This window comes from Zootoca vivipara, chromosome 9 (genome assembly GCF_963506605.1).
Source record: "Zootoca vivipara chromosome 9, rZooViv1.1, whole genome shotgun sequence".
Taxonomy (NCBI): Eukaryota; Metazoa; Chordata; class Lepidosauria; order Squamata; family Lacertidae; genus Zootoca; species Zootoca vivipara.
In genome coordinates, this window is record NC_083284.1 from 7357362 (window position 1) to 7371516 (window position 14155).

The 14155-nt window shown below is 41.2% G+C and overlaps 1 protein-coding gene across 2 annotated transcripts in view; it reads left to right on the top strand.

The window, feature by feature from the left end:
- CTNNA2 (catenin alpha 2) overlaps positions 1 to 14155 on the top strand; it is a 540562-nt gene that overhangs the window by 122446 nt on the left and 403961 nt on the right. For both annotated transcript variants that reach the window (XM_035103044.2, XM_035103046.2), the window contains exon 5: positions 11993 to 12112. In XM_035103044.2, the coding sequence (XP_034958935.1) occupies positions 11993 to 12112 (120 nt within the window). The remainder of the gene's footprint in view (positions 1 to 11992; positions 12113 to 14155) is intronic.

Here is a 14155-nt window from a genome sequence, read left to right on the forward strand (position 1 = left end):
AAAAAATATATAAGAAAACCACAGAGGAATCGCAGAGCGGCAAATGATTTACTGTGGGTTTGTATTTGGTTTGCCACTGTCTGCCTTCCTGCCTACAGAGGCATGTAACAAAATGCTTTGTAATTGGAGCTAACCAGTGTAATGATTGATTTCCCCATTCCTCTCTTCATAATTTAGCATTGCTAATTATGCTGCTGGTGGAAGATCTGTTGTGTAAACTGGACTGAACAGAATGTTTATAATCTTTTATTTTCTTGATCAGATCCCCCCCTTCTCTGCCCCCTTCCTTTTCCCCTTCAAATGGCAGTAGAATGTTGTTTCCGAGGCAATGGTGCATTGCAACCTTTAGCTTGGAATGAGATCTAGGCAGACTCTTCTTGAATTCCCCAGAATTAAGGTTTGCAATGGAAAAATGCCAGATCCTCTCTTGCAGGAAGGTGACAGTCCATGCTTTAATGAATACAGTGCTTTTCTACTCAAAAAATCAACCACATTACCCTATAAATATTTGCACAGCTAGCAATGCGTGTGTGACCATATTTTTCATTTCCTAATGAAGACTGGTCCAACTCACACAATCTCTTGACACTGCAAACTTTCAAAGTCGTTTGGCCTCAATTCCCCTTCATACAAATACTTGAAGGATAAAAACTCAGTTTTTATAGTTTAACTACAGCCATCATATTTATAGACTTGATTGATTAATTTGTGGGCATCATGACACATTAATATTTGGGAACACTTAGTGGGAGGGTGGGAAAGGAACATATGTAACCACTCCCCCCCCCTTTCAAGAACTTCTGTAAATCATCATCATCATCATCATCCACTTAAATATATTTTGTTTACACTATTTAAAATTTGGATTACTTTAACTTTTAAACATTAATTTGTTATTAATTAGTTTTGGATATTTCAGCCATAGTCATTTATTTAATACATTTATAATACCAACCTTTACACCCTCATATATGTTGTATATGTACAACGGAGCTTCCATTCTCACTCCTGTCCCCTCCAGCTCCCACCACCTAGAATTGGGGGACCTTCTACATTAGATTTGGTTGGTATGCAGGGCTAAGAGAGGAAACAAGTTTCACTGCAGTTGTAGAAGTAAGCTTATGGAACATTGAAGACAGCCCAGTATTAAGATACAACTTTCTACACAGACTCCCCAGCTGAGACACTAACATAATTTTGGATCCTACCTTGACTAGATTCCTTCCACATCTCTTGTGCCACAGGCCTGTGCCTTGCTGGAGTGGGAACTGTCAGGAGATGTGAACTACTGTAAAGTAGACCAGGTTTAGACTTCACATCTCAAGATCCTCAAGCAAGTACAATCTGCTTCAACAACAAATAGCTACTTTCATTACTTCACAATATTTATTCATATCTTCTAATATAGACAGAGTTGGAAGAACCATTTTGCTATGTTATTACCTGGAAGTTCACCTCATCCCTTACCTGGTAGATCACTACACTCTGCAGGCGAGGGCCTCAAGCAGAGATCATCTTAATCAGGTGGTTCCTTCTGCAGAATACAGGAATTGGACTCCAGTTTGGAATTCCCCCCAGTAAAATATCAGACAGGCACTGCTTCGATTCTCTTTTCTACTGAAGACCTTCCTTCAAAGAAAGCCTTTTAAGCTGAGATCTTTTCCAGTCTGCATCTACAATGGAATTATTTTTAAGTGACTATTTTTTTATTGTTCTATCTCTTTTGTTTACACCCTAGGCTCCTTTGGAAGGAAGAGAGGGATATAAATTTAAACTAATATAGGAGCACTACTACAACCTCTAGAGGTTCCATAAAATTCCTTCAGTAGCACCTTAAAGACCAAACTAAGTTTTTATTTTGGTATGAGCTTTCGTGGTATCTGACGAAGTGTGCATGCACACGAAAGCTCATACCAAAATAAAAACTTAGTTGGTCTTTAAGGTGCTACTGAAGGAATTTTTTTTATTTTGCTTCGACTCAGACCAACACAGCTACCTACCTGTAACTAGAGGTTCCATACTTAGTGAAAAGCAGCAAGATTGTGAGAAACACTCTAAAGTTATTTATAATATAAAGTATTATATTATACAGATGCATTTGGATTGTGTATTGCCCCCACTGACCATGGGGAGATCCCATTATACAATTAAAATAAGTGAATGCATCTGTATATGAGAGAGAAAGATGTGAGAGTTAAGTTCAGTGTGCTGTGGCTTCTAGATATTAGGTGTGCTGAGAACCTTTAGTCTCCTGACCCCACTAGAAGCCTTCTACCAATGTGTGTATATTACAGTGGTACCTCGGCATTCCGTTCCGGAAGACTGGTCGAGTTCTGAAACATTTGAAAACCGAAAACTCAATAGCCGACAGCTAGGCCTCCGGATTTTGCACTCAGTGGAAGCTGCGTGGCATGTTCAACTTCCGAGGCATGTTCGAAAACCGAAGCATATACTTCTGGGTTTAAGACGTTCACAAACCAAAATGGAAACGTTCGAAAGCCGAGGTACCAATGTAGTTCTAAGCTACTTTAAGAGTTCTCTTCAGCTCTGCTAATCCCACATCACATAATATAGTAATAATAATCAAATTCTTTGAGTGAAACTTGGGATGGATAAAATTGGCTGGTGCACTTCAAGAACTTTCTGCATCAATATGACAGCCAGATAGTGGAGTACAGTAACACTATTCATTGTGGCAAAGGAGATGTTCATAAACTATTATACATAAAAAGGGGATAGCATGGGATAGTCATCGCCAGCTTTAAAAGAATATTACATGCAAAAATATTAAAAAGTATACGAAGGGTTAAAACATATTCCACACTTTTCTGGGCAGGCTTCTTTTCTCTTGTTCAGTTTCAGAATAAGCCTCCCTTTCCGTCAATGCAGCCTGAATAATTTGTCCTTCCAAAAGAGCCAGAATCATATTGCCACCCATTCCACAATCTCTATTCTGACCCACTCTCCATCTCATCTCACTCTTGTGCTAATATCCAAGTTTTGGTGCTGAAGCAAGGCCACTTAGCTCCTGTTCTGGTTCCTATCAATCATGTCTCCTCCTGGTTTCCTGCAAAACCCTTAGGAAAGAGGTGGCCCAGTTTGAGGAGAAGCAGCTTTAAAAAGCTTGTGATGCATTCCCCTGCAGGTGTTCCATGCAGTGACAGCTCCCACCGGAGCAGATGGGACCTAGGTAATTCTGTTCACCTTTGAAAATCAAGCTGCTCCAGAGAAATTCTAATTAATTATGTAGAAGTGTCACTTGGTAGCAAGCTGGCTGAGCTAACAAAGACTTTGACCCTAAAAATAAGTCACTTTTTTCCCTGGCACTGATGTCTGGAGCAAACCACTGTTTTAGACATTCTGATGAAATATTTACACCTACACAAGTCAAGCAGTGTTACAGAAATGACACTTTGTCCCCTAAATATAGTTTGCTGACATGAACGTAACTTTGCAGTGTTTTGCTGCAAGCATACTTTCTATTTGTACCTCTACATATATTTCCCTGAAAAGTTTCAGAAGTCATGATTTGAGGCAGTTATTCTAAGACAATTGCCTAATTGCATATTGCACAAATACGCACAAATATGCAGTAGAAACATCTAATAGCCTCACAACCTGTTGTTCTAACCTCTCTTTTTCTCTTACACCAACCCACCCACCCCTGGACTGAAGACATTGACATTAATTGAAAAAGGAGGGAAGCTGGTCTGTAATAGAATGTCAGCAACTTCATTTGCATAAGAATGGAAGTGATAGTGGTCCTCTTTATCCTAGGATTGTAGCAATTTTCCACGTCACAAAATCAGTATTTTTAGTGGTGGTGAAAAAGCAACTGGAACAAATTGCATGATGATGAGATTCTGGTTTTCATAGTAATTTTCTTAACTGTCATGGCAATCAGGAAGGTTTTTGTACCTGCACTTCTTTCAACAGGAATGGAATGAGTTGATGCTATGATTGCTCAGTTATAAGCTGAATACTGTTTACCCAAATACTGAATATTATCTACAGGCACCGATTCAGTTATGCATGTTTTACTGTAGAGCTTGCAATAGTAGTGGGTTTCCTGTCTCTATCCAGGTAAAGTCTCAAGTGGTGAAGCTGATAAATGGCACTTTGAGGTGCAGAAGCTACCTGGCCTCTACTGAGAGTGCTGGTTGAATAAACTTCCCCAGACTGTAATCCTGATCCCCATTTAGAGCAGGAGTGTAACATCCTCTAAAACAAAAAAAAACCTTCAGTAGCACCTTAAAGACCAACTAAGTTTTTATTTTGGTATGAGCTTTCATGTGCATGTACACTTCTTCAGATACACTGAAATAGGAGTCCCTATTCAGTGTATCTGAAGAAGTGTGCATGCACACGAAAGCTCATACCAAAATAAAAACTTAGTTGGTCTTTAAGGTGCTACTGAAGGAATTTTTTTATTTTACTTCGACCCAGACCAACATGGCTACCTACCTGTAACCATCCTCTAAAACAGTTTGACCCAACATCCTTCTTTGGTGTCATTTATAGTAGGTGTTGTAAGTCTTCATAGAATTGGTCAATTTCAGTTTCTTCAGCACTGGTAGTTGGTGCATAAATTTGGATTACTGTGATGTTAAAAGGTCTGCCTTGGATTCGTATTGAGATCATTCTGTCATTTTTGAGATTGCATCCTGTGAGGGACAAGGGATACAGGGAAGTCCCTCCCATCTTAAGTTCCAGCCCATCCCCAAGCGCTGGGGAGAGCAGGGAGAGCTCTGCCTCCAGCGGAGAATCAGGAAGTGGTGTCCGAGGCTCAGGCAAGGTTGCGGAGCCCATGACTCAGGTGGGACAGGAAGGGGGGAGCCCGGGGGGAAGGCCAATTCCCCCAACTCCGGAATTGCGCCGAAAACGTAGGGGGAAGAGGCTGGGTCTCCCAAGGCTTCTTTGCTGGAAGAAAACGCGCCAATCTCCATTTGGAGGTACTGACACCTCACCGTAAGCATGTATATAGATCGCTCTGAGCACTGTAAATAATCAGCAGTTAATAAAAGTCTAAAAGGACTATGCTGCGAGGAGTCGTTACTCTAGAGTAGCCACATCAGCACCTCTGACACATCCCATTACAGCTTTTGCCACTCTTTTGTTGACTATGAGGGCCACTCCATTTCTTCTATGGGATTCTTGCCCACAGTAGTAGATATGATAGTCATCCGAACAGAATTCGCCCATTCCCTTCCATTTTAGTTCACTGATGCCCAGGATGTCAATATTTATTCTTGCCATCTCATTTTTGACCACATCCAGCCTACCATTATCTATGGTTCTTACATTCCAGGTTCCTATGCAATATTTTTCTTTACAGCATCAGACTTTCCTTTCGTTTCCAGGCATATCCGCAACTGAGCGACCTTTCGGCTTTGGCCCAGCCGCTTCATCAGCTCTGAATCTACTTGTACTTGTCCTCCGCTCTTCCTCAGTAGCATGTTGGACGCCTTCCGACCTGAGGGGCTCATCTTCCAGCGTCATAACTTTTATTTGCCTGTTGTCTTTGTCCATGGAGTTTTCTTGGCAGGGATACTGGAGTGGCTTGCCAGTTCCTTCTCCAGGTGGATCACATTTAGTCAAAACTCTCCACTATGACCTGTCCATCTTGGGTGGCCCTGCATGGCATAGCTTATAGCTTCTCTGAGTTATTCAAGCCCCTTCGCCATGACAAGGCATTGATCCATGAAGGGTCTCTCTCTCTCTCATTACAATGGCTATTTTCCCACTGTCAGGAATCTGAGGGACAAGTTGCATATTTTTGTTAGGAGGTCAACAATTTCACATTTGAGTTATCTGAGAGCTCTTGGGTGGGTGCCATCTGGACCTGGTGATTTGCCAGTTTTTCTTTTGTCCAGGAGGCCTCAAACTTAATCTCTCATCACCACTATCTGCCTCATCTCGTTAGACTCCTTTCAACAAAAGTTACCGTAGTTCAGCCACTGGGATCTGTCATATACCTTCTGCTGTGGAGACAGATACCAAGTATTCATTCAACATCTTTGCAGTCTCCTCACACTCATTCAGCACACTTCAACTCCCTTGTAATCCAAAGGTCCAACAGTCTCCCTAACCAGACTTCTGCTATGAACGTATTTTGCTGTTGCTGGTCGTTATGTTTTTGTTTGTTTTGTTTGCCATGTGCTCCTCACATTCCCTCCCTCCCTCCCTCCCTCCCTGCATCTCTCACTGTCAGATCATATTTGTTTGGTCAAAGTTTGGGTTCCTTTTCGTTTCTCTTATTTGAAGGAAGCCTTCTTGCCTGTAGCAGCTTCTTTTAATTGGCTTGTTAACCAATCTGGTGGTATACATTCTCAACCCTTTTCCAACCATGGCCCCCTTCTGACCTTGTTTCCTTCCTGTGCCCCCCTCCTGTCCTACAGGTAGAAAGGTAGCTATTTACGGTAAATGTTTTGTTTTGTAACAGCAAATCCCCCCCCCCAAACACTTCACAATTCTTTGATATTTGCTCCCTGTTCCAAAGAACACCACTTTTTGCATCTTTCAGCTACTACCACAGGAGTAATGCTACAGGACTAATGACCAGGCACACTATCCAGTCTTGGTTTTCAACTTTGCTATTAGGATGTCTCAGAAAAGAATGTTGCTTTTTTTCTATCATTGTTAAATCAGTCATGCCCATAGTTCTGCTGATTAGATAATGTACTCAGAATTTCCTAGCAAAGCTGTTTGATGCTGGAATTACTAGATCACACGCCCCCTTCTACTTTACCCTGTACAAAATTTGGAGCCGCTTGAATTAATTCTATGTTTTCATTTTACTGTAATTTAACATTTTTTCTCTTTAACAAAACTCTCACAAATATCCAAGTAGTCACTTCCTTATTTGTATTATATAAATGAGGGCTACTGATGTACAATAAGTCCGAAAGCTTAGAATCATCTCTGCTAGCTGGGAAATATTGATGGCCTTTGCAATCTTCTATATTATTGACATACAAAATTGAGAGAAGGCCGAAAGGCATCCCTGTGGGAAATATACTCTGAGAAACTCACTCTAAATGTCTGTTCTGTTCCTATATAGAGTTTTCTTCAGGACTGATGCTTATCTATATTGGTATTTAAAAGTTTAAACTAGAGTTGTTCTTTATTGACCTGGTCAAAGGCCAACGCTGAATTAATAAAAGCTACATATAGCTCTTGTCTTGTTCTTTTGACATATTCTTAAATCAAATGATCTAAAACAAAGCATTGATTGATCGTACTTTTCCATGTACAGAATCCTTCTTGCCTTCTGCTATAATTTGTCCAATTTTCAGAATGAGGTAGTTGATTGCCAATGATTATGTTCACATGGCATGGTAAGCCAGACTATGATTTACCTTGACCAATTTTAGGAGCAATCCCAGTTAAAAAAATAAGCGTGCAGATTTTGAAATAGTTTTAACTTCCTTTTTAAAGGATTGACATAGCAATGCTAGATTCCCATCCCTTTGAAGGCTGTACTTGTGTTGTTAATAAATATAACTGAAATATAGTGAAATTTTCCAGTTATTATACCTCTGGCACTGCCTTTTGTATAGAGGAAGCTGCAGACTTCCTGTTAGTCTCAGGCTGTCATCAGTGCCACCTGTTTAAAAAAAATCTGTGTTGAGAGACTGCTCAACAGCTCAGCTTGTCGGGGTACAAGTCCCCCACGGGTCCATGCAGTCAGTAAAAGAAGGAAATTCCAGCCAAGCAATTTGGAGCAAAATAGCAGTCAGTAGACTTATTTATTGTTGAGCAACAGGTTCAACAGCAGCGAGAGAACCCAGAGAATGGGCGGGGCGACATTGACTTTTAAAACTTCCCCACCACATCCAGAATACAGTTCACACAGCATCATCAATACATCATTTTGACATCATTAACATGTCACAAAAGGGGAGGGTTACACAAGATTACAATAGACAGATATGTCAGGGCAACACCAAGTACAGTATAAGATTAGCATAGGCAAACATGTCTTAAGTACACACCGCCCAAAAGTACAATAGAACTTCCTTTGCGTCTCTGGAGCCTGAGGCAAGTCTGGTGATGAGATTTGGCTTCCCTTGGAGAACAATGAGCCCAGCAATTGTCATCTCTGGGCATTTCCTGGGGTAGGAGGTGTGTATACATGTATTCAAGCTTGGGGAGGTGGCAGGGGAAAGAGTCCCTTTTCCAAGGGCAAAATGGTGTTGGAATGGAAGAACTTGGCAAAGGGGTTGATTTTATATGATTCAAAAAGCCAGGTATCTTTCCTGAGCTGTCAAGTCGAAAGGATACATTCAGGCATAATATTTGTAACATTTAACAACTTTAAGGATGTGGGTATGTAATTTCCATAACATACCCAACAGGGCCAATGGTCAGAAATTATGGCAGTTGTGGTGCAAAAAAATATAAACAGGGCAACAGGTCCAACCCCTGTTATAGAGGGTTTAGCTTCATGTAACCCATATCATACTAAACCCAAAATTTTGCTCAGTTTCTTTCTAATGTAAAAGGTAAAGGTAAAGGACCCCTGACCATTAAGTCCAGTCACAGATGACTGTGGGGTTGCGGCACTCATCTCACTTTACTGGCCAAGAGAGCCGGCATTTGTCCACAGACAGTTTTTCCGGGTCATGTGACCAGCTTGACTAAGCCGCTTCTGCCGAAACCAGAGCAGTGCACGGAAACACTGTTTACCTTCCTGCCTGAGCAGTACCTATTTATCTACTTGCACTTTTGGCGTGCTTTTAAGATTTCATAATTTTATAAATAAATATTTTCATAATTCTATAGAAACTGGGCTAGGGTATTGTTTGGTTTTTTGTTGTGGGTTGTTGCATATGCAATTTTATTATGATTCATGTGGAAATTGTTCAGTTTGGTTGCGTATTTTTTGATGTTTTATTTATTGTTTATGACTACTTTTGTTATGTTGTAAGTATGTATATTTTCATGTTGTAAGCTGCCTTGATCATGGTTTGAACTATGGAAAGGCAACATACAAATATTAATTTCATTTTATTTATTAAATTTCTAGACCACCCTTCATCCGAAGATCTCAGGGCGATGCAGTAATCTAATCTAGAGGTTGCCAGAGCATAAACAACAGAGGTTAGGCTATCCCTGTCCAGATAGGGGCATAGCTGGGTCACCAGCCAAAGGTGATGGAAGGCAGTCTGTGCCACTGAGCCTACCTGAGCCTCAAGTGACAGCAAAGGATACAGAAGTACCCTCAAGCTATGTACCCACTTCTTCAAGAGCAGGCAGTCTCCCATCCATCTGGTCTAGGGAACCACTAACAGTGTTTTAGTCTTATCTGGAATTAGTTTCAGTTTGTTGGCTCTCATCCAGTCCATCACCAAGGCAAGACACTGGTCCACCATATCCCCTGCCATACCTGCATATGTAAAGGAGAAATAGAGCTGTGTGTCACCAGCATATTGCTGACAATGCACTTCAAAACTCTGGATAACCCTACTCAGCAGTTCCATGTAGTTATTAAATAGCATAGGAGAGTAAATTGAGCCCTGAGGTACCCCACACTAAAGGCTCCATGGGGCCGAAGAATACTCCCTAAGCATCACTCTCTGGAAACAACCAAATAGGACCGGAACCACTGCAATCAGTGCCGCATACCCCTTACTTTGTCAGCTTGTTATTCTGCCCTTTGACACACTAAATGAATCAGAAATTCTGAGAAACCTGCAGCAATCAGTCTTTTACATTGGCCTAATCTATTAGCATGCCACTGCTGCTCATTTAAGGCACAAGATGGCAGGTAACAAGGCAGACAGTCCTTCAGATACTTGGGCCCTAGGACTTCAAGTGTGTTATATAACTCAGTGCCTTAAATTTGGCCCAGTTGCAAACAGGCTGGCTGTGTAGATACTTAAAGACAAATCTCATTTTTCAGCACAGGTCCATGACCCGACATTCTGCATCACAGTGTGAAAATATATATTTTTTTAAAAGCACAAATCACACTATCTCCTTGCACATAAATGAAAGCAAAATTCCCCAGTGAATCATCACTTCCTCCACTATTACAGATATTCATCTGGTGTTTGTATGCCAGTTTGAGTTGAAAGTGGCTATTCCTGTTAAAAAGGCTGTACCTGGATGTTCTTTGTGACTGCTCATTTATATCTTCTACTATGATGCTTGCATTTTCACAAATGGCTTAATTCCAGGTTACCTAAATAATGTAGGTTACCAGCCAAGAAGTTAGAAAATCTGATCTAATGCCATTTGTTTTCCTTAAAACATTGTCCAGTTCTTCCCATGTCTCCTTCTTCCTACTATTAGTATTTCAATTATATTCCATCCTTTGGCTCAAATGAACCCAGGGCAGGAAACACATCAATAACAATATCATTAAAAATTTCCTGAAACCAAAAACATTATAAAAACAGTTAAAAAGAAACAAATTCTTTCGGCCAATGATTTCAGGATTGCCAGGAACAGTATATTCCAGCCATCAAATATCTGGGTAAACAGAAATGCTATTAAATTTACCCTGGAAGTCAATAATGAGGGAGACAGTGCACCTCACTTTGGAGGGCATTCTGCAAATAGGGAACTGCCACAGATCAACACCCAACTGGGCAGCCCCAGTGGAGGTACCACCAACAAGGCATCACAGGCAAATCATAGTGTTCAAGATGTTGGTATTGGGTAAGGTGCACATTTAGGTACTTAGATCCCAAGCCATTTAGCTACCGGTATATGCTAGTACTAACATCTTGGGGCTGGTAGCTCACTGGCAGCTTGTGCACTGCTTACAGGACTAGTGGTCCATGGTCCCATCAGACCACTCCACTTACCAGGTTAGCAACTGCATTCTGCATTAGATGCGGTCTCTGGACAATTTTCAAGGGCAACCTTACATTACAGTGCATTACATTAGTCCAGATAGAAGGCAATCCTTTTTGAATAACCTTCTGTATGAAATGTTACGACACCTGTAGTATGAGAGAGGCAAGAGACAGAGATGAACAACACTGTAAAAGTTTTGCATAGCTTGACTGAAATTAAGGTGACCAAACCTGCTTTGCATCCCTCCTAGATTAATCTTACAAGAATTGTGTAGACCATATATATTGTGTTTATCAACTTGATTTCCCTCCAATAGGCAGAACCATTTTTTCAAGCTGACTGAATACATATTTGGATATCCTTTTTCATAATCACCACAATGACAAACTTTTACATGAACAATCCTGAAGTAGTATGGCAATTTAGGGTTCTTTTTGAGGGGTTGGGGATTGGGGATTAGTAATGTGATGAAAACTTCAGAGTTGCTCTTTTCGTCTGGCAACAAAGAACAACTATGGGTGTATGTTCTTTTCTGCCAATAGTTTTGCAACAGATTGAGTGGAAGCACACATGTTAAAAATGGAAGGTTCAAAATCATCCTGATTGCACTGCTGCCATTCTTTATTTTCAGCTGTTCTTTTGTTGCGGGAAATGGGTGGATTATACAGCATATGGCATATCATAAATAGTTTCAGCACTGCATGTTTCCCGGTCATCTGCTTTCCCAACTGTTTGAAGTGTACATGCGAAACACACAAGGATATCTGCTTCATACATCATGACAGACACCTCCAACCTGGTCCCTTCCTGTTGATTTGAAGTCCCACTCCCATCAGCCCCAGGTAGCATGGCCAATAGCCAGGGATGTGAAAAGTTGTATTCCCAAAAGCCTAAAGGCCAACTGGTTGTGGATGTCTGTGTTATGGGTTACAAGCAGGTGCATGCTAATGCATAAATCCAAAGAACCATGCAATATTTTCCATATGAAATCCACACTGTATCTATGTTTGCAGGTATTTAACCTTTAATCAAATTTTACATGAAAATCTGTTTGCTTCTTGTGATGCAGGATATAGGCATATATGTGCCAAATCTGTAATGTGTGAAGCAGCTATTAGGCTATAAATAATATCTGAAAATCAGCTGGCAGGAATTTAACCTTCTGTCATATTTTTCTCCCTTATAGGTAGAAGAAGCATTGGAAGCCGTGAAGAATGCCACAAATGAGCAAGACCTTGCAAACCGCTTCAAAGAATTTGGGAAAGAGATGGTGAAGCTTAACTATGTAGCTGCTAGAAGACAACAGGTGGATATAATTAAAAACAGTAAATGAAGAAAAGAAAACAGTACTATTTCAACATAGTATGCAAAGATTATAGATCTTTTATCAGTTTCAGAGACCGGGAAAGGGGGTGCGGCTCCAAAGAGCCCCTGTAATCTGGGGTTCCTGATGTTATCCTTTCCCATTGCAGCCTCTTCAGCCCCCTGAAAAGCAACTCCAAAAATAACCATGTATGCCATCTTGAGCTCCTAGGAGGAAAAGTGGGATATAATTGCAACAGTATATAGAATAAATCTTGTAGAGTGGCACAGCATGAGGAGCTATACTCATAGGAAACTTCCTTGTATCATATGATGGGTCTACCTTGAGCCTAATTCCAGATTCAGAAATCCCATTGCATTTCCAGTTAGGTCACTGGAGGGATGGTGGGGTCACCAATCCTAAGGCACATTTGGGGAAATGCCATAGCTCAGTGGCAGAGAAGCTGTGGTGCATGAAAAAACTCCCTTGTTCAATCCCTGACATCTGCAGATAGGGCTAAGGAGAGGCCCTTACCTGAGACTCTGGAGTTCTACTGCCATTGTAGACAGAACTGAGCTAAATGGGCCACAGGTCTGATTCAGTAGAAGGCAGCATCCTTATATGCCGTCACACATGAATCGAACACCCATAAGTGGGGAGATGCCTATACTTCTTCTGAGCCTGGGAATTATGAACTTAAGTCTCAACGTTAGATAAAAATCCCGCTGTGATTGTGGATATGCTTCTGTGCCTTCTCTCTTCGCCTTCTATTTGGAGTCATCTTTAGCGTAATTTCTGGAAGAGGTCAGGGTACCAGTGACCCCTTATAGATAACCAAACTACGTTGGGATGAGTAATTACTTCCTGTGCAGTAGTAATGAGGATTTTATTATGCTTTACATGCAGATGTGTGATAAAAGCAAACCCCTAATAGGTCATCTTGTTATACTGGTTCTCAGCTGAAAGATTTCATCTGAAGCTGATTCAAACCAGACTGAATGAATCAGGCTGCTACTGGGCAGGGGCGGGGGCGGGGAAGTGTGTGTATTTTTTAAAATGCAATGCAGAACGTCCTCCTTTTAAGAACCCTAATCATGATGTGCTTCCTTCCCAAATGGGCCATGCAGTGCTTCAATGGGAAAAGAGGGCTGAAAATTAGGCCAAGTTTAACCCATATTTTAAAGTTTTGAGTACAGAAAATCTTTTTCTTTCTTTCTTTATTTATTTTTTTGTATAAAAGGCACTACTGTTAATCTTAAAGGTAAAGGTAAAGGGACCCCTGACCATTAGGTCCAGTTGTGACCGATTCTGGGGTTGCACGCTCATCTCGCATTATTGGCCGAGGGAGCCGGCGTATAGCTTCCAGGTCATGTGGCCAGCATGACAAAGCCGCTTCTGGCAAACCAGAGCAGCACATGGAAACGCCATTTACCTTCCCGCTGTAGCGGTTCCTATTTATCTACTTGCATTTTGACGTGCTTTTGAACTGCTAGGTTGGCAGGAGCTGGGACCAAGCAACGGGAGCTCACCCCGTCACAGGGATTCGAACCGCCAACCTTCTGATCAGCAAGCCCTAGGCTCAGTGGTTTAACCACAGTGCCACCTGGGTCCCTACTGTTAATCTTGGGATGGTTTAAAAAGATGACTCTTTGGCTTATTCTTCCCATTAATGAAGGCAAAAAAGAGAGTGGTTCAAAAGTAATAATATGAAATGATCTGCAGTTATATCCCCATTGTTCCTAAAGAGCCTCTGGGTATAAAAATAAGTAGCCTATCTAGTCAATTTTGCTTGTCATGCTGCCCAAGATTTTAATTGTGCACACGATTAATTCTGAAGCCTTGCTTCAACCTCCACATCACTCGCCTTTTCAATTCCATCAAAAGTCTCTCATAGTCCTTTCATAGAGCACACACTTTGGACACATCTATCCAAATCATAGCCCTGGTTCATATGTTCAAAAGTCCCTAATGATGACCTGTTGGAACTTGCAGGATAGGAATTGTGTGGAAACCTGGTATCTACCCCCCCCCTCAATTCTCTGCCCT